This window comes from Hemicordylus capensis, chromosome 6 (assembly GCF_027244095.1).
Source record: "Hemicordylus capensis ecotype Gifberg chromosome 6, rHemCap1.1.pri, whole genome shotgun sequence".
NCBI lineage: Eukaryota > Metazoa > Chordata > Lepidosauria > Squamata > Cordylidae > Hemicordylus > Hemicordylus capensis.
In genome coordinates this window covers 6,769,917-6,797,118 of record NC_069662.1, presented here as the reverse complement: position 1 = coordinate 6,797,118, position 27,202 = coordinate 6,769,917, and the positions used below count along the sequence as shown (strand labels likewise).

The window sequence follows — 27,202 nt, the reverse complement described above, 5'->3', positions numbered from 1 at the left end:
TTCTACACTCAGAACACCTCAGAAAAAACAAACCTGTCACGCCCTCGGTCTCAGACAGCGAGGAGGAAGGGGAAGCTGTCAACTTTTCAGTCGATGCAGAGGTGTCTGAGGGGCAGAGCCCGGCTGTCAATTTCCAAGAAACGGCTGAGGCAGATCCAGCTGATGATTTAGAGCAGGCACAACAACCTGAGACAGCAGAAACCGTGACGGACCAATCAGAAGAGGAGCTATGCAAGCAACCCCCACTGACTCCACAACAGAGGCGGATCACAAGGCGGAGAATTCAGCTGGAAACTATCAGGAGGAGTAAACGCCTCTTGCAGAGGGCTGATAAGCCTTGAATCCCTGCCAGCTGGGTGCTCTCGGCTTGTGCTATAAATTACGTCACCAGCTTTCTATTCACTGCTGAAAAGCAACGTTTGTCAACTTCTTTGTCCACAGGTTGCAGCCAAGCCCGATAAAGAAGAACTGTGTCCAAGCCATTTTTTTTTTTTTTGCAGCTCCATTTGATACCATGAACTTCCCTGCCTGTTGGCCAGATACTGACAAAACCCACTTTGTCTGCTCCCAAGGGGGCACAGCTTTTGTCTTCATCCTTGGGTCACAGATGCATGCCAGGACATGCCATGCAGATGAAGCCAAGGGTTTCTTAAGCCTCTCAACTACCCCAGTCCTCAACCGACCTGCCAGGGCAATTGTGTCCTCAGTTCTCAGAGTGCACTGGTGCTTGGCCAGGTTCTTCTTGAGGAGATAAGCCACAGGCAAAGCCTGGCTCAAGATGCCTGCCTCTGTACACAAGTTGTTTGTGGCAGAATGGAACAGCTCGAGTAGCAAGACCAGTTCCGCAAGGAGCTTCCAGTTTTAGTAATCTAGAGATAAGAAACAATGTATCAATTTGTACTAGCTCACTTCTGTAACCCAATGAGCCATGTGATCTTGACAAATTGAATGCTTAGGTAGTGCTTACGAATGGTATGTATGAAGGAACACATGAGTGAGTAGCATCAAGAGGGCCCCTAGCCTCACTCCTTCTCTAACACAGACAATGTTTGGAAAGATGCCAAAGGCCTGAAGAATCGGTGAGAACCGGGTGGGGGCTGCCAGTGACATTGTAAGGAGAAAGAGCTGAAGGAGACAGGATGGGTACGTCTTGTAATCACAGAGATGAAAGTGGACTGCAAATGTACCAACTGGAACTGGACTGGAAACTTCCCTTTATAAGTCAGGCAGGAAACCAGAAGACCCCTGAGAAGCACCACCATCCCAATTGAGGCCTCTACGCTTCTTCCAACACCCCTTTCAAAGACTGATCACCTTTGGAGTGGGGCTAGGTGTGTGTGTGTGTGTGTGTGTGTGTGTGTGTGTGTGTGTGTGTATGAGTTAAAAGCTAACTTGCTGTTTAATTGGCTATAATAAACATGGATCCTTGATTGAGTAAAACCAGCTGGTGTCTGCGTCCGCTTCCTGGGGCTACTTTGTTGATGGTGGTGCAGTGCTAAAAGGACTTAGAGTAAATAAAAGTCCCACACAAGGAGCACACCATTCTCTTCCTGAATGTGGTGCATGAGGGGGTCTTGTACTCTGGGGCAAGCAGCAGGAGCAGATGGCGGAAGCTGACATCCAGAGCAATCATCTTCCCAATGCTCAGGTTATGAGATGTGGCTTTGGGTGATCAGACCGCTTGCCCAGAGGATGCACCCACCGCTCAGCTAGCTTTTCCTGCCTCTGAGCAGGAGCCACTGGCTGCATCTTGCTGCTACTGCTACTTGCATATGGCGACCTAGCGCTGCTGCCAGCAGAAGTCTCCACCAGACCCATGTGTCGCTGTTGCAAGTGCACCAGCAGACTGGACATGCTGAAGTGCTTAGGGTCCCTGCCTCTGCTGACACGTGTCTTGAAGTGAGTGCAACAAGCATGGCTGGGATCACCGCGCAAAGCTCGAAGTGATCCCAGGCCACACTGCCGGATGCTTTTGCGACACGGTCTGGCCCAGCAGGTGTCCCCCCCCCCCCGCTGGTTCCTTCTCGGGCACGCCACCAGCACTGCCCTCAGTGCTGGCCTAGGAAGGACCAGAAAGCACAGGCACTTCCTCCATGGAGTCCTCAGACACAAGCTCTGGACTCCCACCCCCCAGGGGCTGCGAGATGGATCTGGCTGGACTGGCAGCCTGCAACACCTCTACACCTGCCACTTGAAGAAGAGACACAAGGGAGTGACTGACTCCCCCAGCCGCACAACCGCCCAGGCTTCCTTCAGTTGAATTCATCTTCCAAAACTGATGTGAGTGTTAAGACCTGGAGCTACCAGAACAGCATGTCTTTCTCTAGTACCATTAACTGACTTGCATCATCCACAATTTACAAAACCTTTTTAAAAATAATTTAGGATGATGTTCTATTTTGGCACATAGAAGAGAGAGGTGTGTGTGTGTGTGTGTGTGTGTGTGTGTGTGTGTGTGTGCGCGCGCAAATTTTACTATGCTTTTTGTTTCCACTATCCAGCCTCACTTAAGATTTCTTTACCTCATGAGCTGAGCTTCAGTGAGGGTGTGGCATTTTAGAATCTTGTCTCTGGGCCCACTCCAACCTTGCTAAGTCCCTGATACAGTACATTATGAAGAGAGTGTCTGCAATGTTCCTTCATTCCAAAATGGACTTCCTCGGGGTAGAATGATATACTGCCCCATCCCATTTCTCCCCACTTTCATTCTCCCCCATCTTCTTGGTTGGGCAAAATTGGAAAGGAGGGCCCTGTGCTGATGTGGAGACCCAGTAACCTTTAACTATGATTCACCTGAGGAAATTAGGTGAGGTTAGGGAGTGGAGGTGTGCAGCATTTTTTCTTGTTTTAACAGTAAAGCTTCTGAAGTTATTCACATTTTTATTTATAGTATGTTTACTTATAATATGTTCAATAGCACATTTTCTTGACTTTTCTTTAAATTTAAATTTCTACTCACTGCTCATAAAAAATATTCTACAGCAGTAGCTTTGAAATCAAATAAAAAAAGAAAGCCTGTCTTGTGGTAGCAAACATGACTTGACCCTTTAGCTAAGCAGGGTCCACCCTGGCTGCATATGCAAGGGAGACTAGAAGTGTGAGCCCTGTAAGATATTCCCCTCAAGGGATGGAGCCGTTCTGGGAAGAGCAGAAGGTTTCAAGTTCCCTCCCTGGCTTCTCCAAGATAGGGCTGAGAGAGATTGCTGCCTGCAATCTTGGAGAAGCTGCTGTCAATCTGTGAAGACAATCCTGAGCTAGATAGACCAGTGGTCTGACTCAGTATATGGCAGCTTCCTATGTTCCGATGTAAAGCAATACAAACTAAAACCAGACAATAAAACAATGCAACACAACAAAACTTAATGGCCATTCAGGATCTCAACCAGTCGTTTTTACGTTTTTCTGAAACTTTTAAGCATTTTCAAAAAGATAGCAGGGAGGAGGCTATATAAGTCACATTTTAAAAAGAGTTCCAGAACGCAGGGCCGTTACCAAAAATATCCTACTCCCAATGTTGATAATCTAGCCTCCACATGAGATGAAATTCAGGTCCTGACAGAAGAACCCAAATGCCTGGGAGTTATGTTTGTTTGTTTGTTTAAATCAAATGTTTTTATTCTAAGAATAATTCAAGAAAATTTCCCCAGAATTCCAACCAGGTTTGTTTATGGGGGCCCATTTCTCATGTCCCACTAACTCAAGCAGGCTGTGTACCCATTCCTCAATCCTAGGGGGCATAAGGAAGCTGAAGATTTCCATTGCCACAGTATTAATATTTTGGCTACTATCAAGTCTCTCCATGACAATTCTTTAGAAACTGGTTTTAGCCCCCAGTGGGCTGGATATACCCCAGTATTGCATTCAAATCCTTCAGTGCAAGAGATGAATCCATCGCTAAATTAATATGCTCAGTAACCTCCCTACAAAAGCCTTGCACTGTGGGACACTCCCAAAACATATGTGTTAAATAGAATGAGGGTTATTACATCTCCTGCAGTTATTATTTAAGGCCAATGTTAACCACGTATGATGCAGAGGGGTCCAAAAGGCCATGAAAATCACCTTCCGCTGGATTAGATGCAATTTCAGATCCATTGCGCTGCATTTAACACTACCTAAAATATCATGGCATTGCACAGTTGACAATTTACGAGTGAGATTCAGGTTCCATTTCTCCCTAAGTATATCCATGCTAGGATCCATCTCTCCATGCATATAGATATTTATTTAGTTTTGGAAGAGATGACATCTTAATGGCATGCACTAATGTATCTGGAGTAACCAGGGCCACAAAGGTGTATGGTCTGAATTGGGCAGATACACTATATTTCAATTGCATAGTCTGGCATTAACTTGAGGGGGATAAGAGGAACTCCTCTTGTAGGGTTTGGAAGGATTTATAATTATCAACTATTTCTATTTTTTAACCTGCATGTTAGGGTTCTGCACCCAATCATTTTAAATAGGAAAACGTATAATCATTCACAAACAGTGTAAATGTGTCAAATCATCTGTATGCATTTATTACCTCATATCTAAATAAGGATATGGAGACAGGTCCACTGTCACCATGTCAAAGACATCACAGGAATAAAAATTATAAAGAGGAGTCATGTTGTCTTTAAATTTTTCTCCTTATCAGCTGCTCCCTCTTGTTAAGCTCAGGCTTTAGCAATATGATGTAGCATTTAGGAGAAAAGATGCAACCCAGTAATCCAGTGCTAGAGGCTAAAATGGAGAAGATCTCCACAGCCACCATGGATTTCCCCTTGGTGCTGAGGTACGTGGGAACAAAAGACAACCAAACACTGCAAAACACCAGCATACTGAAGGTGATGAATTTGGCTTCATTAAAGGTGTCTGGCAATTTCCTGGCAAGAAAAGCTACAGTGAAGCTTATGATGGACAAAAGTCCCATGTAGCCCAGAACAAGATAAAACATGTTGACAGACCCTTCATTACATTCTGCTATGATCTCTCCAGCAAGTGAGTGCATGTTCAAATCTGGGAATGGGGGAGAGGTTCCCAGCCACACCACACAAATACCAAGTTGAATAAGGGAGCAGGAAAGGACAATGGAGTTGGCCATTCTTTTCCCCACCCACTTCCTCATGCTGGACCCTGGTTTGGTGGCCATGAAAGCGACAACCACAGTGATGGTTTTGGCCAGCACACAAGAAATGGCCACTGAGAAGATGATGCCAAAAGCAGGCTGCCGGAGAAAACAGGTCACTTTTCCAGGTTGTCCAAGAAACAGCAAAGAGCCGAGGAAGCAGAGCAGGAGGGAGATGAGGAGAGTGTAGGTGATTTCCAGGTTGTTGGCTTTGACGATGGGGGTATCTTTGTGCTTGATAAAAGTTGCTAGCACTAAGACTGTGACCAGGGAAAAAGAAACAGCCACAGAGGCTGAAGAGATCCCTAAAGGTTCTTCATAAGAGAGAAAGGTTATAAATTTGGGAATACAATGATCTTGATTGTTGCTTGGATACCAATCTTCCGAACATTGCCTACAATCAGCCATATCTGGGGGGGCGGGGAGAAGCATTGTTACAATATCAGTTCATGGGCGAAGTGGTGCTTACTTACCTCATGACTCACTTCTATTACAAAATCAATCTCCATAGGGAACTATGAATTATGGCAAGAGGTCAGACAAAGCCACCCTTCCCATAAAATCTATAGGAAGGCAAATACAATAAACCATTAGATTTTGATACATCACCAATGCAATTTTTGCTTTCAGTTGGCTCAAAGCCCACCAACCAAACCAAAAAGCATCAGGTCCCCTTTGAAGGTCTCACTGATTCATCACCCCTTTCCTCCTTTCAGGGTGGTGAAGCCAGGAAGCAGGGATGCGTGCCAATAATAGCCACATGTCCCCAAAATTCTAAGGACCACCCACCCACCACCACCTCTTTCTGAGCACTACCCCCCAATCTCTTTCTCAAGCCAGCTCAAGGGTGCTCACCAGGAAATCTATCTATCTGTTTATTAGATTTTTATACTGCCCTTCCGAAAAGGCTCAGGGCAGTTTACAATTAAAACACAAACCATTAAAACCAACAACAATTAAAACAAAATATAAATATAAGCACCAATGAACAATTAAAACACCTTAAAAAACAATTAAACAATGTCATAAATCTGTAAGCTTGGCTCACCCAATAGGATTTACAACCCACTTCAACACCGTCCCCCCTCCCAGTGAGTTAACAGAAAGTAGCAGCAGAGCTGCATGAAGGAAAACAAAAGACTCACAAAGAAAATAGTAAATGAATCAAATCCCCTGAACTGAACTAGGTATCCCCCTCTAACAATAACTTTGTAATAACTGAGATAAAACAAAGCAAGGAATGGAAAAGAACAAAGGACACCAGAAGCTAGGAATTAATGGAACAAGAAGAAACACAGAGCAGGAAGGAACAGAATAAAGTTCAAACTGGAACTTGGAAAATTGAGACTGCAAAAATAGAACATGGTCAGTGGTCAGCGAAAGTTGCTAACAGCATCTGAGCAATTGACAGATTGCTAAATATATATGGCTCAAGAGAACCAGCAGCCAATCAGGCTTCCCTGAGTCAGCCCTTCTGCTTCCTCTTTTGTGATCTCTTGCACCTGCATGACTCCCACTGAGCTTTCCTCTTGAGATATCTTCTCAAGACAGGTGAAATCCCAGCCTTCTCCTCCTCAGAAATCATGTCTGGCAGCTGTTCCGAATCCTCAGCTCCAGAGTCTGGTCTCCCTGCCAAATCCTGTTGCTGTGCCTCTGAGCCCTCACTAGCAGGCGAATCCTCCCGTTCCTCCTCTGACTCTTCTGAGTCAGAAGTCTGAGCCATGACACCCAATAAGAACAATTAAAACTCTGAAAATGAGTTTAGAACATTAAAACCATTAAAACTAATTAAAACCCTGGAAGGCCAAGCCAGGTTCTCCTGAAGGTCAATAAAGAATTAAGATTGCAGATTTCTTCTGGGAGTGCATTCCACAGCCCAGGAGCAGCTACAGAGAAGGACCACCTCTGAGTCGCCATCAAACAAACCAGTGGTAACTGGAGATGGACCTCCTCAGATGACCATAACGTGTGGTGGGGATCATGTAGAAGAAGGCGTTCTCTAAGATAACTCGGACCCAAGCCATTCAGGCCTTTAAAGGTAATAAGCAGCACTTTGTATTTTGTCTGGCAGCCAGTGTAACTGTTTCAAAACAGGAAAAATATGGTCTCTGCGGGTTGCCCCAGAGACCAATCTGGCTGCCGCATTCTGAACTAACAAGTTTCTGGACTACGTACAAAGGCAGCCCCACGTAGGGCGCATTGCAATAGTCAAGCCGGGAGGTTACTAGCTGATGCACCACTGTTTTGAGGTCATCCTCTTCAAGGATGTGCAAGAGGTTATCCACTTCAAGTGCAGCTTTCGAATCAGCCAAAGCTGACAGAAAGCACTCTTGGCCATGGCCTCCACCTGAGATACCAGAGTGAGGTCAAGGTCCAGGAGTACTCAATGCCATACCTACTCCCTACCCAACATGAATTTGCAAGTTGTGACCAAATTACCTAACTAAAAGTGGAGTGGAGAGAGTGGAGTGAGGGGAAAAACCAATTCCTAGATCCATCCAATATAACAGGAAGCAACAAAAACCTACTTGAAAATCCAAAAAGTATGACCTGCCCATTCTGTATCCACAAAGACTGAGGCATTTACGGGTTAGTGCTCCTTCAACCAATTTCATGGCCAACCTCTTGCTGAATGCCCAGCCGATCCCTTTGTGCCTTCCTCAATACCAGGTGAGGAAGAGCCAGCAGTGCCAGGAGGAGGCTCAGCTTTGGTGATCGCTTGTCCTCAGCTACAGGTTGGTTCACATATGATCACCATTACTATGTTTGAATTAGGGGTGTGCATGAAACCAGCTGGCCAGGTTTGGTTCTAGTCTGAACCGGACTCGAACCAGACCATGCCAGTTCTGTCTGACACCCCTTTGAACCCCCGGTTCGCTTCAATCTGAGGGGGTTCACACACCTTTTAAAAATAAATAATTTTTTTTAACCTTACCCCCTTCAGAGGAGTTGTTGGAGGTGGCGGGGGGGGGGGTCTGTGGAGGTTCCCCCTCCGCCCACTGGTCTTACTCGCAGCCCAAACTGGCCCATTCAGCCAGCTCTTCAGTTTCTGAGCCTACAGTTGGCCTCGCGTGACCCAAGCCACACAGAGGCCAGTTGTGCAGGTGAGGCAGCCTCCAAAATAGCCAACATGCCGGTGGAGGAAGGGGCTGGCCGAACGGGCTGATTTGGGCTGCAAGGAAGGCCGGCGGGGGGAGGGGGAACCTCTACAGACCCCCCTGCCTCCAACAACTGCCCCAAAGGGGGAAAGGTGGAAAATATTTTTAAAGTAAAGTCTGCGAACCCCTGAACCATTGGGGGTGTTCAGTCCTCGGCTGGACCAAACAGGGGATGGTTTGGTTCGACCCCGAACCTTCAAACTGAATAGGTTTGACTTCAAATATGTTGAACATCTAACCTGTTTGCACAGCCCTAGTTTGAATATTTCTTGCAATACTACTCACCTATACATTACCTACCCATTTGGTCTGAAATCTTCCCTTCTGGGCATGGAGCACAATCATAACAGCAAAATTTCTCCCCTTCTTTCCTTCTCTTCTGAAAACCAGGGTGGCAGGAGTCACTACAGACTGAAAGGGGCAGTGCCTATCATCAAACACAAGTGGAGTTTAGGATGGGAGAAAGCAGACTTGAAGCAAGTGTGCAGTTGTCACAGAAGAATACAGAAATGGTACTGTTGTTTACTCTTTTGTTTAATCATTAACAAATAGCTCCAGAGTTGTTAATTATATTACAGTATTTAATAGCAACATTTAATTTAACTTATTTACTAAGCCTTTTGTTCCCTACCAGTCTCTGAGATTATTCACACAATATGGATCTGAGGCTATTCCCACGAGCAGCTAGGAGAGCTGCTCCCTCTCTCCTATCCTAGCCCGATTTTTGCTGCTCGTGTAAACCACCTGGCTCGCAGGTGAGCCTGGTGGCTTACAAGCTGCTAGCCTGCTTGAGTAGCCTGCCCCTTAGCCCAGGTTAGCGGAGCGATCGCTCCACTAACCGGGGTTAACGAATTGTGAGTAGCCGCGGCATGGCTCCATGCAGCAGCAACACACGAGAAGACCCCCAACCGGGAGGCTGGAAAGCAGCCTCCTGGCTCACGGGTCTCTCCAGCATGCCCTGTGCGCTGCACAGCCCCCGAACACCCCAGCCCCCGCCAGCTCCATGACGGAGCTGGCTGTTGTGTGGGTGGCCGCAGTGGCCCCCCAGGCAGGACTTCCTGCAGCCTTAGTCTGCTCTCCTCGCAAACCCTCCCCAGGCTCTTCCCACAGATTGTGAGAAGAGCCTCTCTGTGTTCTACACAGGTTGGAATCTGTGTGTGCTCCCAATATACATTTGTGAGGAGCCAAGATAAGGGGGAAACCTGGGTAGAAGTGATTGTAAGGAAGATTGGAAGAATAGCTAACCAGAGTTTCTTCTTAACTTTTGTGAAGGAACGAGGCCTAGACCTCTTGGATTTCTGTAAATAAGCCCCTGCATTGTATAGTATATTAATGTTCCCAAACCTCTTGTAAATAAGCCCTGATAAATGAATTGTATTATATGATATTCTTTAAAACCTATGCATTATTGGAAAGAGGATTCTGTGGTTGCAAATCCCTGTGCCTGGAGAGGCTGGCAGGGCCAAAAGTTCATTCTTGTTTTTTATTTGGTTTAGCATTTTGAAAGTTGATTTTTTTTGGGGGGGAAGAGATTTGTAAGGGGGTCCCTCTTCCAATGAATGGAAGCCTCGGGGGTCCCCCCATAATTCAGCACAGGGCATCCTGTGACTTCTGGGGGGCTGGGCATCCCAATCCCCACAGCCCCTACCAGTTTTCCATGATGGTAATCATGTCGGTGGTCGATCCAGCCACCCACTCTCCCTGTAGAACCCTCCTTGGCCTCAGCCAGTCCTGGAAGTCAATCTGTTGGTGGGAGAAACCCAACTGAAATCACAAAGAAGAAAAAGAAGAGCCAGGCTGGATTGAGCCCCAGACCTGTGCTGTAATCAGAACCACCCAGCAAGCCAGAAGCTGACACCAAAGCACAGAGGACAGAGTAGGGACCAGTACAGAGTCAGGTAGTAAAGACATTTTTTCCAGTTTTTATTTTCCCTGACCTGCTTTGTTCGTAACTCTTTTGGATTTGTATTTCTTTTCTTTTTTAATTTTTGCTGCAAAAGTAAAATTTAATTGAACCACTTTTTCTAAAAGTAATTGTTCTTGTTAAAAAAACAATTAGAAGCTTGTTGATTGTCTCCACCCCTTGCCTTTCCACATTACTGCCTTTCCACGTTACTGAGGGTTGATTTTGGGGTGTTGTTATTTTTTTTGGCGGGGTGGGGGGATGGCACTTGGTGGCAGCAGTATAAAGGTTAGAAGGAATAGAGGTCAAACGCTTATCTCCAGGTTGTCCTCCTACCTAGCTTCCACACAAGTGAACATTGGAAGCACACACAGTTCCCAAGCACAGTCTTTGATTATGTGAATGACCTCTCTCTTTCTCAGTCTCTGTTTGTGCTTATACTGCCTCTCTATGGTGCTACTTCCTGCCTCTGCTTTACAGAATGTTGGGATCTGTAATACTGCAGGAAACTCTGCTACACTACCCGTAACAATCTGCTGGTACATTTTGGCACATGGCGGGTGTCATCTTTTGCTTAGGAGAACTGGTGGACTGGAGAAAGAAACTGATCATCGAGCTACATATAAACAAGAATGGCCATAAAGTGTAGGTCTGGTGCATGAAGAAATTTTATCTGGCTCCCTCCAAGAAAAACAGACTGCAGCAAGACATGGGTAAGATAATGTTTAACTTGCAGATAAATTCTAAAATGTTTATATAATGTAAGGAATAAATATATTCATGACTATCATCTTTTTTTTACTTTAGATTCAGAACACTATCTTTGGCACTAAAATAATCACAGAACATGATCACCAGAACATATGAACATAAGAACAGCCCTGCTGGATCAAGCCCAAGGCCCATCTAGTCCAGCAGCCTGTTTTGCACAGTGGCCCACCAGATGCCGCCAGAAGCCACAGGCAGGAGTTGAGGGCATGCCCTCTCTCCTGCTGTTACTCCCCGGCAACTGCTACTCAGAAGCATCCTGCCTTTGAGGCTGGAGGTGGCCTATAGTCTTCCGACTAGTAGCCATTGATAGTCCTCTTCTCCATGAAGTTATCCAAACCCCTCTTAAAGCCATCCAGGTTGTTGGCTGTCACCACATCTCATGGCAGAGAATTCCACAAGTGGATTATGCATTGTGTGAAAAAGTACTTCCAATTGTTGGTCCTAGATTTCCTGGCAATCAGTTTCATGGGATGAGCCCTGGTTCCAGTGATGTGAGAGGTAGAAGAATTTCTCTCTCTCCACTTTCTCCAAACTGTGCATGATTTTATAGATCTCTATCATGTCTCCCCGCAGTCATCTTTTCCGTAAACTAAACAGCCCCAGGTGTTGTAGCCTTGGCTCATAAGGAAGGTGCTCTAGGCCCCTGATCATCTTGGTTGCCCTCTTCTGCACCTTTTCCAGTTCTACAATGTCCTTTTTTAGATGTGGTGACCAGAATTGTACGCAGTACTCCAGGTGTGGCCGCACCACCATTTTGTATAAGGGCATTATAATATTTATTTATTTATTTTTATTAGATTTATATACCACCCTTCCAAAATGGCTCAGGGTGGTTCACAACATGATAAAAACAATTGAAACAAATTAACTATTAAAATCAAACTATTAAAACACAATAAAACCAATAAAACAGCTAAGAGCCCTGAAAATCAAGGCAACGGTTTAAAACAGTTTAAAACAATCATTTAAAACTCTGGAAGGCCAGGCTAAATAAGTACATTTTAAGGGCTCTCTTGAAGGACAGCAATGATCTCAAATTACGAATTTCTGCTGGGAGTGCATTCCATAGCCCAGGAGCAGCTACAGAGAAGGCCTGTCTCTGCGTCGCCAACAGACGAACTGGTGGCAACTGGACATAGACCTCCTCAGATGACCTTAACGTGTGGTGGGGATCATGTAAAAGAAGGCGCTCTCTTAGATAACTCGGACCTAAGCCGTTCAGGGCATTAAAGGTAATAACCAGCAGATTTAGCAGTTTTATTAGCAGTTGTATTTTCAATCCTCTTCCTAATGATTCCTAGTATGGAATTGGCCTTTTTCACAGCTGCTGCACATTGAATCGACACTTTCAATGAGCTGTCCACCACGACCTCAAGATCCCTCTCCTGGTCAGTCACCAACAGCTCAGATCCCATCAGCATATAGCAGGAAAGTCCTAGCTTCCAGATCAAAAATCTTCATATTGCTACACAGACATACATACTCAAAATACCTCTAGAATCCACACCTGATTAAAATTCCTATGCCACATGATCATACTTTCATCAATAAGGAATGATTTCTCTTCATTGGGTTCCAGGCTTCCAACTTTGACTCTAAATAAGCAATTGTTTGGGAACAGGTGGAAATTCACTATATCAAATCCAGCGACCATTTCTCTCTTTTCATTAAAGGACACTGTTTCGCCTGCTGAATTGTTGAACCAAATGTTTGGAAGGAATTGATGTAGCTAGTTGAAAAATAAAAATAATAAAGGAGATATAATGTATTCAGAATATTGATATGCTGGTTATCAAGGAAACAAAGTTCAAAAAGTAGTATGCATATCAAAAGAGTAAGATAAGAAGATTAAGATAATGATACGCCATTACCTCAAGGGTAACAGGATAATAGACCAGTTCAGATGTCACATAAACTTTGTCTTCACATGATGTCCCTGGCAGAGTTTGTGCTCCCTGCCCTTTCCACATGAACTTCAGAGGCAGAATACTCTCAGTCATGGTCTGTGACAAGTGAGGGTCAGTCATAAGTGAAGATCAGCCAAACAGATGGTTATGAACTATTGGTTGAATGTATTGTGAATGTAAATAGTATACAATGTATAACATTGTGAATGTATATTGTACACAACACCATTTCACCATTCATTTCTGGAGGGGAAGGTTGCATGCTGATTCACCTGATATGGAATGAAAGTTATTTCACAGTGGAAACATTACCTGCCAAGGTTGAAGATCTTGAAGTTCAAATTCATTACTTCCCATCATTGCTCTGTGGTACGATCTGGAAGAGTACACAGCCTCCAGAGCATATGCTACAGCATAGACAGCATTATAGATGCTGTAGCTATGTCCAGTCATGTCCATTTCAAAAACAACCCCAGGTAGACTCTCCAGCCTCTCCTCTCCAGTGCATGCATCAGGAAATACTGGTACCCCGTGACTTGGAAATGAACAGAGGAAAGCTTGCTCCCAGAACTCCCTGAGGAAGCTATTTTCCTTGCTCCAGGAAAGGTTTGTGTTCTGAAGATAGGACTGGAACCTTTGAGGTTTATTTGAGTGAATCGAAAATGAAATTGTGCCTTCACATAGCGCAAAATTGAAACCCTGTCCAATAGCCGTTCTTGCAAAATCAATCTGAGCTGTGGTAATCCAAACCTTTCCAACAGATGTATTTTCTCCATATCCAAGATCTGCTAGCATCATTAATGTAAACAACCCCATGAGGGTCAGTGTATCACCATAAATGACAAATGTTCTTGCTTTCTTATCCATTAAAGGTGGAAGAATATTCCCAGCCATATCTAAAAATACTTGCATATCGTGGAAACTGAATTGGTTTGGTATTCTTTCTGTATAGGCTACACAGATTCCACTCTGTGAAAGAAAAAGTTCCAGGGCCCTCAGGAAATGATCTCCACTCTCATCATCCACAGCAAAGATCCCAATCCATGTCCACTTGAAATGATGAAGTAACTGGGTAATTCCTGTATACTGATGGGCTTCATTTGGGATCATGCGGTAAAAAGAAGGAACCTTCAATATATCAGTGTCTTTGTAGGCAAATGAGCCATATGTGAGCTAAAAAGAAATGTAAAGATATTTTTGAGATGAGTAAAGTTAAAAGGAGCACCTGTGTGTAGGTGGATTATAGGGGTATGCACAAAATCAGTATGGCCAGTTCGGTTCCAGGTCCAGCCGAAACAGACCTGGTTCGGTTCAGCCACCAAACCAGGCCCAACTGGTTCAGGGTATATACTTGTAAAGGGGAATCCTGCAAGGATTCCCTTTTACAATTTAAATGAGGTGGACAAGAGAAAGGGTACTGGCAGCCTTGCAGGCAGCAAGTGGTGGCAGGCACTCCTCCAACCCCCTCAGACCACAGCTGGCCCGAGGAGGGTGAGATGCGGCAAGCGGCAGCTCTGGCAGCCACGCCCACCAGATAATGATCTTGCCATCCTCACCTACCTGCCCCTTCCCATCCCGAAGTGGTTAGCCAGAACTGGGCCTGGTTTGGTTTGATTCCAGACCAAACCGACCCTGGTTCCGACTGCAATTGAAACTCCAAACTGGCCCTGGTTCTAGGTGAATTGATTCAGGATGAACCAACCGTGCACACCTTAGTGCATGAGAATGACAAGGCAAAATCCTGATTTCATTGGTCTTTGTATGAGATGGATAAAGTTCAAAGAAGCACCTCTGCATAGGTGGATGAGAGTGCCAAGGCAAAATCCTGATTTGTGTTAGCATCTTTTCTTAATGTTATTAGACTTAAAGTGAAGGGTGCTTCTAGCTGACATGGAAAGGTGATGCAATTTCTAGGCAGCAGAATCTACAAGACTTCCCTAACATTACTCTGTGGTTCTTCTTCCCCAAGGCTCTCAAGAGCCATTATCTCAGGATGCCACATACTAGGCTTTTGCTCAACAAATCATAGCTCTCTCTCCATGCTGCCATTGACAAATCTTACCTGGGGAATCTTGTAGAGATTTAGGATGTCTGCCATGTGGAAGGAGATATCAGAGCCAAGTCCCCCAATTATGGCTATGAGGTGTTTCTGGGGGCCACATTCATAGTTGGGGATGAATGCATATGATCTGAAGAGCAGATCTAGAGTGGTACGATAGGCCATCCTCTCATTAAAATAACTGTCACAAATGTGGAAACCAAGTGTGACATTGGGCAAGATCTTTGGATTCTTGTTAACCTCATTTATAGCAAATGCCAAGGCCTGGATGTGCTGGTGGAACTTTGTCACCATACTGCAGAAGGAAGGATATATGGTTTCACAAAGTTCTATGACATATGTAAACATTGTACCACAGTGCTGGTTCACTCAAGATTTAAATAAGGCAATCTAACTGTAAAATTATCCCAGGAAAAAATAGCAAGTTTTCAGCAATACAGTCAATTCTGAACTCTCTTCTATACTGAGCTCTAGTACCATCACCCTCAGGCATCGGAAGTTCTCCTTTCAATTTAGACAAACCCCATCTCCCCCGCTCCCAGTGCTTAGAACCCAAGAGACCTCTGTGATGCAACTTCTCCATTCAAATCCCTTCTCAAAATCCACCCTTTCTGTAATAAAACATGCGGCAGATCTCCTCCCTATTCCATACAATACAAATGGGTAACTGAAATCATTACAATTACTACAGATGGAAATAGTTGAAGACTACAGTGACTCTAGCCAGGGGCAATCCTCCTCCTCCTCCTCCTCCTCCTCCTCCTTATATTATGCTTTTCAAAAGAAGCTTCCAAAGTCATTTATGTAGGATGGATGGATGGATGGATGGATGGATGGATGGATGGATGGGAAAATGAATGGATAGATGAATGAGATGGTCCCCTGTCCCCCAAGGGCTTGCATTCTAAAAAGAAGCATTAGAAAGAAATCAGCAACTGCCAGGAAGGATGATGTGCTGGGGTTGCATAGGGCCAGTTGAACACAGGAACATAGGAACATAGGAAACTGCCATATACTGAGTCAGACCATTGGTCTATCTCTCTCAGTATTGTCTTCACAGACTGGCAGCGGCTTCTCCAAGGTTGCAGGCAGGAGTCTCTCTCAGCCCTATCTTGGAGAAGCCAGGGAGGGAATTTGAAACCTTCTGCTCTTCCCAGAGTGGCTTCATCCCCTGAGGGGAATATCTTGCAGTGCTCACACATCAAGTCTCCCATTCAGATGCAACCAGGGCAGACCCTGCTTAGCTATGGGGACAAATCATGCTTGCTACCACAAGACCAGCTCTCCTCTCCATTCTCTCTGTGCTAAATATGTTCTCTCCCTGCTAAATATGAGAGAATATCCAATTTAAAGAGTGCCTTTCGCTAGGTTAGGGTTATGTGAGAAACAATTCCCCAAGTGAGGAGGCCATCAGGACATGGATTTGCCATCATTGATGGGACTGTGAATTCAGCTGCATATCATGAGATTCTAGAGGAAAATGTCAGGCCTTCTGTCCAAGAACTGAATTGGAGCTGAAAGTGGGTCATGCAACAAGACAACAACCCTAAACATTCAAATAGTTCTACCAAGGAGCCATCACTTACATTGTTGCCATGTTCTGCATGGCAGCAATTAAAATCTGGTGGATAATGACCTCTTGCTTGCAATCCGCACCAAAATTTATGGTCTCACTTGAGCAGAACACCTTTGCCTGCTGCCTCAGAGCGCTTCATGGCAGCACACTGCTCCTACAGTTCTACAGTCCCACAGCTTCTTGGCTTTTTATCTTTCCCTAAATTGATAAAACTCTGACTATGTAAATAGTTGCCCTTGTATGATTTTATATGTCTTTTTATGCCTCTCCATTTTTCATATAACTTTTAATGCATTCTTTCTTCTTTCTTTAATGCTTTTTTAAAAAATGATGTTTTTATGATACCTTGTATAAATATTTGTACCCATTTTTTACCATTCTTAACTACTGTTAAGTGCAATTTTCTGGACTCAGCCATTAAGGGTAATTTATTTTTTCCATCTTGCTTTGTTTTAGAAAGCCATAGGTTTATTTTAAGTTTTACTTCTATTTCTGATTTGTATAGACTTTTATAATAGTCTTTCAGTATATTCTGCACCCCTAGGCTGTTAATATCTATTTTTATTTTAAATATGTAATATGTAATCACCCCTTCTACTTTCTGCGGAATGTCAGGCTTACAAACCCCTAACGCTTTGGGAACCTCTGCTCTCCTTGTATATGCCGAAGTAAGTCTCACTATGGAGCTTACTTCCTCATAAAAGTGTTGAGAATTGTGGCCTTGTTTGCACCAAAACAGGCCTTGTTTGCACCTCTGCAGAATCAATTGTTTCATTTTCTTTTCCCCTTGCAAATTTGTAGACTGCCCAAGCTTCCCTCTCTGAACAGTTTACCATGACAGAAAACCAATTTAAAACTGAGATCTTGAAAATAATTTGAAACCACAGTCAAGTTAAAAAGCCTGAAATCTGTGATTTTTAAAAGGCGCAAATGACATGTTCATGCCCAAAGGAGAAGAGCATTCCAAGCAAGTTCCTTGAATTCCCTTAGAGAAGAGTGGGGGAGGACCACATGGGGGAGGACCACATCTCCCTTTCCTAGGGTTCCTAGTCACCTCTGAGATTACTCAGACACCTTCTGGGTGGCACGTTGTCCTCTGCCATTGCTATGGGAGGACGTCTTTGGGAACCATCTGACTCTTGCACATTTTGCAAGGAGCACATCTCTTCACACTTCTGTCAAGGCTCTCAAGAAACACAGAACTAGAACAGGGCTGTTGGGAAGCCTCCCTCCTCTTCCCCCCCCCCCATGAACTTTCAAATCTTGGCTTTGAAGGGGGGCTTGCCCCACCAGGGGCATGGGGCAATGTAGCATTTAGCACCTCCATTCTTTTGGTCTCACCTTCCCAGAAGCTGCCTGCCCTCTTGACCCTGAGTCATAGAGGCTGTCTGTGATTCCTTAGTAATGAGGAGAGAGAACTCTGCCTATGCAGAGAGTCTCACTTCATTCCTCTAGATGGAAAACAAGCACACACTTTCAGCCAAACAATGGAATTGTCCATTGTGACAAAGCCAGCAAGCCCCAAACTGCATGAAGGGGAGGGAGGAGGCTAGACTGGCTTGGAGTCAAGGGTTTTATAGGGCTCAGGAATCAGCTGATCCTATCCAGGCTGGGGTCAGCTGGCAGCGCTCAGCCTGGCATGGCACCCTAGAGAGCATACTTGCTTCATGAGAGTTTACTTGGCCTGGCTTGCTGAAGGACCAGGAGATGGGTAATGATGCAGGAGATGAGACCTCAGAGACTAACCTCTGGGAGGCCGAACTTGCGAAGAGCCTACCATACAAAGATCCATTTCTGCTGAAAGTGTAAGGGCTGGGGATGGGGTGGGACCTATTTAGTCTCCCACTCCCCTCCCATTTGCCTTAATCGTCATGAAATAGCATGTACACAACAACAGTAATAAATATTATTATTACTATTAATATTATTTATTTTCTACAATTAAACTTTCAAAAAATTCAGTGCTTCCTTGACTCAGGAGGAGAGAAAAAAAAGTTCAAATAATCCTTACATTGGTAGTCTGAAGTACAGCTCCTGTGATGGGTGTTTCATGAAGGAAAGTTGGTTGAAGACATAAATGATGTGAGAAGCCATCCCCCCAATGAGGAGGCCACCAGGCTGGTACCATTCATGTGGGACAGAGATAGGATCGTTCACAGGGCACTTCAGAACATCTACCTTCAATGCCACAGTGTGAAGCCAGAGAAGCGGCAGCAACTCCAGCACAACCACCTTATGGCAAAGGTTCTCTCTAGATGCTACAGACACTCCCGTGCCCATCTTCAGCCTGACAACAGACATCAGCCTCGTTCCAGCCAGCTACATGGCAAAGCAACTGACTCTACTTCATCATGAGGATGCTATCAGCCTTATCTTTAGCATTAACTTGAACATAAGGGCGTGACTGAGGAGATAACCAAGTTACAAAGATTTGCAGCCAGGACTGAAGGGGAGGGGAACCTACCAGAGTTGAACCTGACAGAGACCAGCCTGGGTCTTACCCCTCACCCCAGCTCTGAAGGGCACAACTGGAGAGTTTTATAAGTGCTTGACAACTTCACTGTGGTTGTTTTCCTACTGCTTGCTAGAAAGCCGCCAGAGATTGCCCCGGAGAATACCTTAGTCAATATAATTGTGGGGGAGATAATTACTTCCCTTAAAGTTTGGTCTCTGAGAGGAATCATTGGTAGTGAACAAGTTTTATTTATTATTTAATTAATTTAACATAGTTGTATACCACCCAAAACACATGTTTCTGGGAGGTTTACAACAAAACAATACATATAACATGTAAAGAGTTAAAACATTACAACAATTAAAAATTTATAACAACATTAAAACTATTAAAAACACTCTAATAATTAAGAAAGTTTTTCCCCCTCTGCTGTTCTGTGGAAACCAGACAGAAGAGAAGGATCTTTGAATTAGACCTGGCAGTGATACTACTGACTTCATGATCCTCCTCCTCCTTCATTTTTGAAGGTAGCAAATGTCTATTCAAATTGTCGTTTTTATTAAATATATTTATTCTAAAACTAAAAATAACAAGATCCAGAGTTGAACACTCCTCTCCAACAGCACCATGCTCTTCTGGACTATGCCGACCACAGCTTCATTACTCCATGGGAGCCAGTCATGAAACCCAGACTGTTTCACCTGCTTGTGCCATTTGAGGTGAGTATCTCTGTGGTATTTGGGACCAGGTGAGAAGGAACTGATGGTGAAATGGACAGACACTCCAATGGCCTTTTTTAGGGCCTCTCAGCAATGCATTTTACAAATTTAAGTAAATTATCTCAGTGGTCTGCAGTTCAAATAGAAGCCTCAGGGAGAGTTGCGCTTCCAGCTTTTATTTCAGCTTCAGGGAGATAATTAATTCACTCCAGTCTTCTTCTTTTTAAGAAACAAAGGAATACCTTTCTTAGTGTTAAAATATCAGCAGTTGTCAGAGATGCATCCAACCAGTCATCAGAGATCATCCCACCAATGGCCTGGCCATTGACCATTGGCCAGTCTAGTTAAAGGCACCTGGAGCCATCACAGTATCTCCAGCTCTCCTGCTCCAATTATGATTTTTTACTACCATAAAGTTGTGTGTACAAACACACACAAAATATGAACACATGAAGAGACATCTATATGCTCTTGCAAAATAATATCTGAATTGGGATATTTTGATGTATGTACACACACACACACACACACACACTTTTCCCAACAAGGGTTAGTTTGATAATGGGTATGGAGCTTGAACTTTAAACTCAATAGTGATGGCATGTTTTACAGGACCTGAGGGAAGGTCTTGGATGGAGGGCCCTGTGGCACTTTGAGTGCCTGTCTTTCATTCACCCCACGCCATGGCACACAGACACACATATAGTCCTCCTCCATGCTAACTAGGATGCTCACTACTCCTACCCATGATACATACAGTGTCTGTTTCTCTTCCTCGATGAGTGCACAGGCTGTCCATTTCTTCTCTCCTCTAGAGTGCTGGGCACCCAGTTCTTCATCGCCTAACCACCTCTTGACAGGAAGGATGACCTACTCCCAATAAGTGAGTGGGAAGGAGAAATCAGCAGCAGCTCTCTTCCCACCATAAGAGACTTGGAGGAAGAGAAGCCATTCCTGCCATTGCATCCCCCACCATTTGCAAATGTGGAGTAGAAGGAGTTTCTTTGTACCCTCTCCAATAGCCTATGAGAAATGACACAGGTGCAGCTTGGAAAACTTCCATGGGCTGATGGGGAAGGTAAAAAGAAGAGAAACTGACCCATATCCTATCTGAGCCAGATACAACAGCCAGAAGAGTAATACCTAGAATGGAGGGCAACTGTACAGTTATGTATACAGTATTATACTATACAGTATTATGATGGGAGTGCCTGCAATGTCCTTTCAGTCTAAAACAGACTTTCTCTTGGGGTGGATTGATACATCTGCCCTTCACATTTATCCCCACTTTCACTCTCCCCCATTTTCATGGTGGAGGAAAAGTGGGAGTGGGGAGCTTGTGCTTTTTTGTGGAGACGCAGTAAACTTTAACAGTGATTCACTTGGGCAGCTTAGGTGAGTTGGAGAGTGAAAGTGTGCAGCATTGTTGGCCAAGATGGCAACAAGGAAGGAGCTCCCCTCAGGTGCTCCTGTCATTAAGCTGGCCTTCTACCTTCTGTGCCAAAATTTCCAAGTTGAACCATGATTAAAAAAGGCAAGAAAAGAACTAGGAACAGCCCAAATGCCAGCCACAACTGCAACTACCACTCAGGCAAGTGAGGTAAGCACATGAGAATTTAATCCTATCTCCCCCACCAAGCATGAAGGAGCTGTGAGTACTTTCTCTGCAATCCCCACTAAGAACAGATTTATGGCCCCATGCATGGAGAGCCCTCCCTCTTTCCCATTCCTCCGAAATGACCACCACGATGGAGGATAAGCCCAGAATCGGCCAAAGACTGCCTGAACCTGGTTGTAATGGAGGCTAGGACTGCCTGAACCTGGTTGTAATGGAGGCTAGGGTGGGTAGGCAGAGCCTCCTGGAAGGGGTAAATTATTTTTAAAGCAACAACAACAACAAAAACCTTAGAACCCCCTGATCAGGTCAGGGAGGTTTGGCTCGACATAAAGCTGAACCAAGGTGGGTGGGGTTTGGCTCAATATTGAACTGTCAAAGGAGTTTGGTTCCAAATTAGCTTGCACATCCCTATGAGCCTACTCTTTAATTGCCAGCATAGACATACCATTTCTTACCGAACTGCCCAGCGATCAAGCGTGTTTTGCTCTCCTTTTCTCCAGCCCTCTCCCCACATGGGAGGCCATGTCCTTTATAGCTTCGATATTAAAGCCATGAGAGTTTTCAGAGACTATACAGTTCAGCTCCTTAGCATTGCAACTTCTGAAACTGACCTCGCTGATAAGATCCCCATAACAATGATATCAGCTCTCAATAAACATTCCAATAACAACCTCTCCAAACTTAAGCAGACAAAGAAGTTTAACCCTCTACGGCCTGAAGAGAGTTAAATTCAAAAATCCATAGATTCGAATTTTTTGGAACTGATGATGCAACTTGCCACTGCACAAATACAGGAGCTGCAACTCTAGGGGAACCAAGAAGACACAACAACCTATGCACTTGAATGCAGACAGTGCTACTCCAGAAGAAGGGGCCCATACATCTGAGATGCCTTGCCTAATACTGTAAGGAAGACCAGTTGGAAATCAACTATCACAAAACCAATATTATGCCTTACACTAAGAGACCCAGGACACACTCAGGGCATGTAAATGGGCACAATATTGAACATGTTTCATGCTTTAAATAGCTGGGGGTGGTCTTCCATGCCTCTGGCACCAGAAAGTACCATAGCTTTCATGCTGTACATAATATCCAGGGGGTGCCGCTCTCATCCTAAAATTCTTCCAATCAAGAGGAGGCCACTACATACCTGCACTTTTACACAAAGCCAAGTCTCTGACACAACTCCCTATGCTGACCAAATAGGCTCCTTCCGCAACTTCACCCCATTAGAGCTCGTTGATTCTAAATTCCTAAGAACAGTTCTCCAAGTACCACAGTGCATTACTATAACTTGCCTATGTTCAGAAGCAGGACTGGTGGAAGTGGAGGCCAGAGTCTGGATGGCCATACTCAACAACTGGTTAAGATTATTCCTCCTCCCCCTTCATCTAGCCCCCCTAACACTACAGGACAATTATCAATCCTCGTGGAAAGGAACACTACTGACCAAAATGTCATCCCTGGGGCTCTCCCTTCCCATCTTACCCTCCACTAGCTACCAATCAGCAAAATCACTTAACAAAAAATACATAACAGACATAGAGGCTACATAACAGACATAGAGGCTATTCACACGATTGTAGAAAATCGGGCTAGCCTCTGCTAGCCCGATTTCCCACAACCGTGTAAACCACCAGGCTCGGCTGTGAGCTCGGCTGTGAGCCTGGTGGTTCATGAGCAGGTAACCCCTTCCCAATTTCCCCTGAGCTCCAGACAGCCACATTCTCAACTGGCTTCATTGATGGCCAGGTGTTTTCTTCATTCTTGAAACACCTAGCTAACAATGAAGCCTGCTGAGAAATAAGCTCCAGAGGACTATGTGGGCCCTTCGAAGTGTTGGCCACACACCCTGCACATGACATCACATGCAGGGGATGTTGCTGGCAGCCACAAGGGGGCACCAGGGAAAGGGGCAGACATGAGCCCACTCTCCCCTAGTCAGCATGGTGTAATGGTTAGAGTGCTGAACTAGGACCGGGGAGACCCAAGTTCAAATCCCCATTCAGCCATTATACTAGCTGGGTGACTCTGGGTCAGTTATTTCTCTCTCAGCCTAACATAGTTCACAGGGTGTTGCAACAAGAAACTTAAGTATGTAGTACCCTGCTCTGAGCTCCTTGGAGGAAGAGCAGGATATAAAATGTTAATAATAATAATAATAATAATAATAATAATAATAATAATAATAATCCTTCGATTCATTGCCTCACACATGGATACTAACATGTTTAGAAACAACTGGTGTCAGCAAAAACATTCAGATATTTATTTTAAAAAAGCAATGAGCATGTGGAGTACACAGTTAACAATCAAAGGCGAGACACTTGGACAGGTTAGCATTAGAAGTGGCATTTTCCAAGGGGACACACTATCCCCTCTGTTCTTTGTAATCGCCATGACCCCACTTTAACAAATACTAAACAAAACAGGCCTCGGATACCAAACATCTAAAACATCAAGTAGAATTAACCATCTGCTGTACATGGACGATCTGAAATTGTATGGAAAGTCCCAGTCAGAAATCGAATCACTGCTAAACACTGTCCGTATATTCAGTAGCGATATAGCAATGGAGTTTGGACTAGACAAGTGTGCTGCATTAATAATGAACAGAGGGAAAATAAGAAAAACAGAAGGAATAGAACTGCCCAATGGAAGCAAGATCAAGAACCTGGAAGAGAAAGAACATTACAAATACTTGGGCATTCTCCAGGCTGATAACATCGCACACACTGAAGTTAAAAGAAAAATGGGAAGTGAATACATCAGGAGAGTTAGAAAAATCCTCAAGTCCAAACTCAATGGCGGGAACACCATACAAACCATAAACACCTGGGCTATACCTGTTATCAGATACACTGCAGGAATAATAGACTGGACCCAGGCAGAGCTAGAGAGGCTAGATCGTAAGACCAGGAAAATCATGACCATCAATCATGCTCTGCACCCCCGCAGTGATGTCGATAGGCTATACCTCCCTCGCAGCTCAGGTGGAAGAGGAATGCTGCAAGTCCATCAAACAGTAGAGGAGGAGAAAAGAGGCCTTGAAGAATATATCAAGGACAGTGAAGAAGATGCACTTCAAATGGTCAATAATGTGAAGCTATTCAACACCAATGAAAGAAAGCAGGCCTACAAGAAAGAACAAGTCAAGAACTGAGCAGAAAACTGGAAAAATAAGCCCCTGCATGGTCAATATTTGCATAATATAAGTGGAAAATCAGACATCACCAAGACCTGGCAATGGCTTAAGAATGGTTACTTGAAGAAAGAAACAGAGGGTTTAATATTGGTTGCACAAGAACAGGCACTAAGAACAAATGCAATAAGAGCAAAGGTCGAAAAATCAACAACAAACAGCAAGTGCCACCTTTGTAAAGAAGCAGATGAAACCATGGACCACCTCATCAGCTGTTGAAAAAAGATTGCACAGACTGACTACAAACAAAGGCATGACAAAGTAGCAGGGATGATACACTGGAACATCTGCAAAAAATACAAGTTACCTGTAGCCGGAAATTGGTGGGACCATAAAACTGAAAAAGTTGAAGAAAATGAAGATGTAAAAATATTATGGGACTTCCGACTACAAACAGACAAACATCTGCCACACAATACACCAGATATAACTGTAGTCGAGAAGAAGGAAAAACAAGTCAAAATAATCGACATAGCAATACCAAGGGATAGCAGAATAGAAGAAAAAGAAATAGAAAAAATCACCAAATACAAAGATCTACAAATTGAAATGGAAAGGCTGTGGCAGAAAAAGACCAAAATAATCCCAGTGGTCATTGGCGCCCTGGGTGCAGTTCCAAAAGACCTTGAAGAGCACCTCAACACCAGGGGCCACAGAAATCACCATCAGCCAATTACAAAAAGCAGCTTTACTGGGAACAGCCTACATTCTGCGACGATATCTATAACAATTGACAATAAAATTCTGGCATCCCAGGTCCTTGGGAAGGACTCGATGTCTGGATAAAACAAACCAGTCAATAACACCTGTCTGACTGTGTAAAATAATCCTATATCATAAAACCCTAGAGTGTGCAGCCGTGCTGCCCATGTCTTTTTCGGCGGTTCTGAGCATGCGCAGAGCGCATGCTCAGAACCGCTGAAAAAGATACGGCCGCCCAGACACGGGTGACCATGTTGTCTAAGATTAAGGGCCAAATTGGCCCATATATTTGCCCCTGCCGCCGCCGCCACCTGCCCGCCCAGCTCCCCGAGTCCTCCTTTATTAACTGACCCACCCACCCCCCATGATTAAGGGTTGCGGCAGCGACGGCTGTTGCTGGAGACCCGGCGGCGGAGGCGGCCGCTTTCTCAATGCCCTGCCTATTGCCGGCGGTCACTGCCTTGGGTGGCTGGGCTGGTGGTAGCTTCCTTTAGCCGAGACTGCAGCCACCCCCTCCGTCCACCGCACCGTGCCAGCCCAAAGCCAGAAGAGGAGGCTCCTGCCGGCGGAGGCAGCGAGACTTCCTTCCCTTCCCTCCTCCTCCGTCTCACACTCTTGAGCCTGACACAGCCAGCTGCAGCCACCGCAAACGTCGGCGAGCAGTCCTGCCGGCCAAGCTTTCTCGGGCTCAGCCAGCTCCAAGCGCGCTCACTTCTGGCACGCAGGCCTCTCCCGCTTGCCTTGCTGCCTCACCGCGCCGCCGCCTGCCTTCCTCGACTCCTTCTCTTGCTGCAGGAGGAGCGAGCCACACGGCAGCCGGCTGCTGGCTCCCGCCTGGCCCCATTCAAACGCAGCAGCAGCAGCAGAAGCAACAGCTCCCCTCTCCACACACCCCACCCCACCCTGTCTCTGCATTCGCCGTGTGCGTTGGGGGGGGAGCCGCACCCCCTCCTCCTTTCCCCCCCGCAGCCAGTGGACGCTGCTGCACCAGCAGCCAACTGGGTTCCGAACTGTGCCTTTCCCTCCCACCAACCCGTCAAATGGAGCAAAGCCCACAGAGGGTTCAGAATCCACCTTTCATTGAAGAGCCAGCAGCAGGGCCAGGGCCTGATCACGAAGCTTGGGGGCATGTGCAGAGTTCTTTTTGGTCATCCGCGAGGAGCTACAGCAACCAGCACAAGGAGTGAAAGACAGAGAGAGAAAAAGAAAAATGGAACGGAGGGCGAAAGAGAGAGGGAGAAAGAATAAAGGAAACAACAACAACAACAAAAGGTTCTAGCGCCCATTATTTTAACGGGCTTAAAAATACTAGTAATAATAATAATATGATGTTCCTGCAGCAGCTCTCCAGCGTTTCAGACAGGAGTCTCTCTCAGCCCTTCCTGTAGAGCTGATCTGGTGGTAGCGAGCATAAATTGCTCCATTTTGTAAGCAGGGTCTGCCCTGGTTTGCATTTGGATGGGTGACTACAAATAAGCACTGTCTGCTGTAAGATGGGAGATCCCCTGAGGGGGTGGGGATGTAGTCCGGTGCTAGAGCAAATGTCTGCATGCAGAAGGTCTCAGATTCATTCCCTGGCATTTCCCAATAGGGTTGGGAGAAGTTCCTGCCTGAAACCTGCTGCAAGTCAGTGCAGACAATACTGAGCCACATGGACTAATGGTCTCACTCAGTATAAGGGGGCTTTCTACATTCCTAAGTTAGGACCTGGACCCAGGACCTTCTGCATGCAAAACAGATGCTTTTTCACTGAGCTATGACTTCATAGTCGGGGCTGACATTTTTGGTGGTGTTTGCTCCCTGTAGAAATCTGGAACCTCTTTCCCACTTGTAAGCCCATTAAGGAACAAAGGAGATGTGTGCTCAGACTGGAAAACATGTTTTCTGTCAGAGACACCTCAATGCCATCTGACTTGGCAGAGGAAATTATCTTCCCTGTAATTATCCAAATCATTATGTTCCTTGACAAGGTTACAGTGACTCTTAGTAGGCACTAACAATGATCACTATGCAGAA

The 27,202-nt window shown here is 45.1% G+C and overlaps 1 protein-coding gene across 1 annotated transcript; it reads right to left on the bottom strand.

The window, feature by feature from the left end:
* Positions 1–861: 861 nt before the first annotated feature.
* On the bottom strand, positions 862–13,962 carry LOC128329591 (vomeronasal type-2 receptor 26-like). The gene is made up of 6 exons (XM_053261092.1): positions 13,165–13,962; positions 12,453–12,674; positions 8,572–8,698; positions 4,628–5,523; positions 2,407–2,437; positions 862–869 (listed from the first exon to the last, which is right to left on the bottom strand). The coding sequence occupies exons 1-6, from the start codon at positions 13,960–13,962 to the stop codon at positions 862–864; spliced, it is 2,082 nt and encodes a 693-aa protein (XP_053117067.1).
* Between the last annotated feature and the right edge of the window lie 13,240 nt (positions 13,963–27,202).

Bases quoted from the DNA above. Each gene is read 5' to 3' on its own strand.
- LOC128329591 (XM_053261092.1), bottom strand. From the start codon at position 13,962: ATGATCCCAAATGAAGCCCATCAGTATACAGGAATTACCCAGTTACTT. The intron at 12,675-13,164 runs GTAATGTTTCCA...TTTTTCAACTAG, and splicing joins AAGATCTTCAACCTTGGCAG to CTACATCAATTCCTTCCAAA. The intron at 2,438-4,627 runs ATTTAAAGACAA...ACACACACACAC, and splicing joins AGCAGCTGATAAGGAGAAAA to ACACACACACACACACACCT.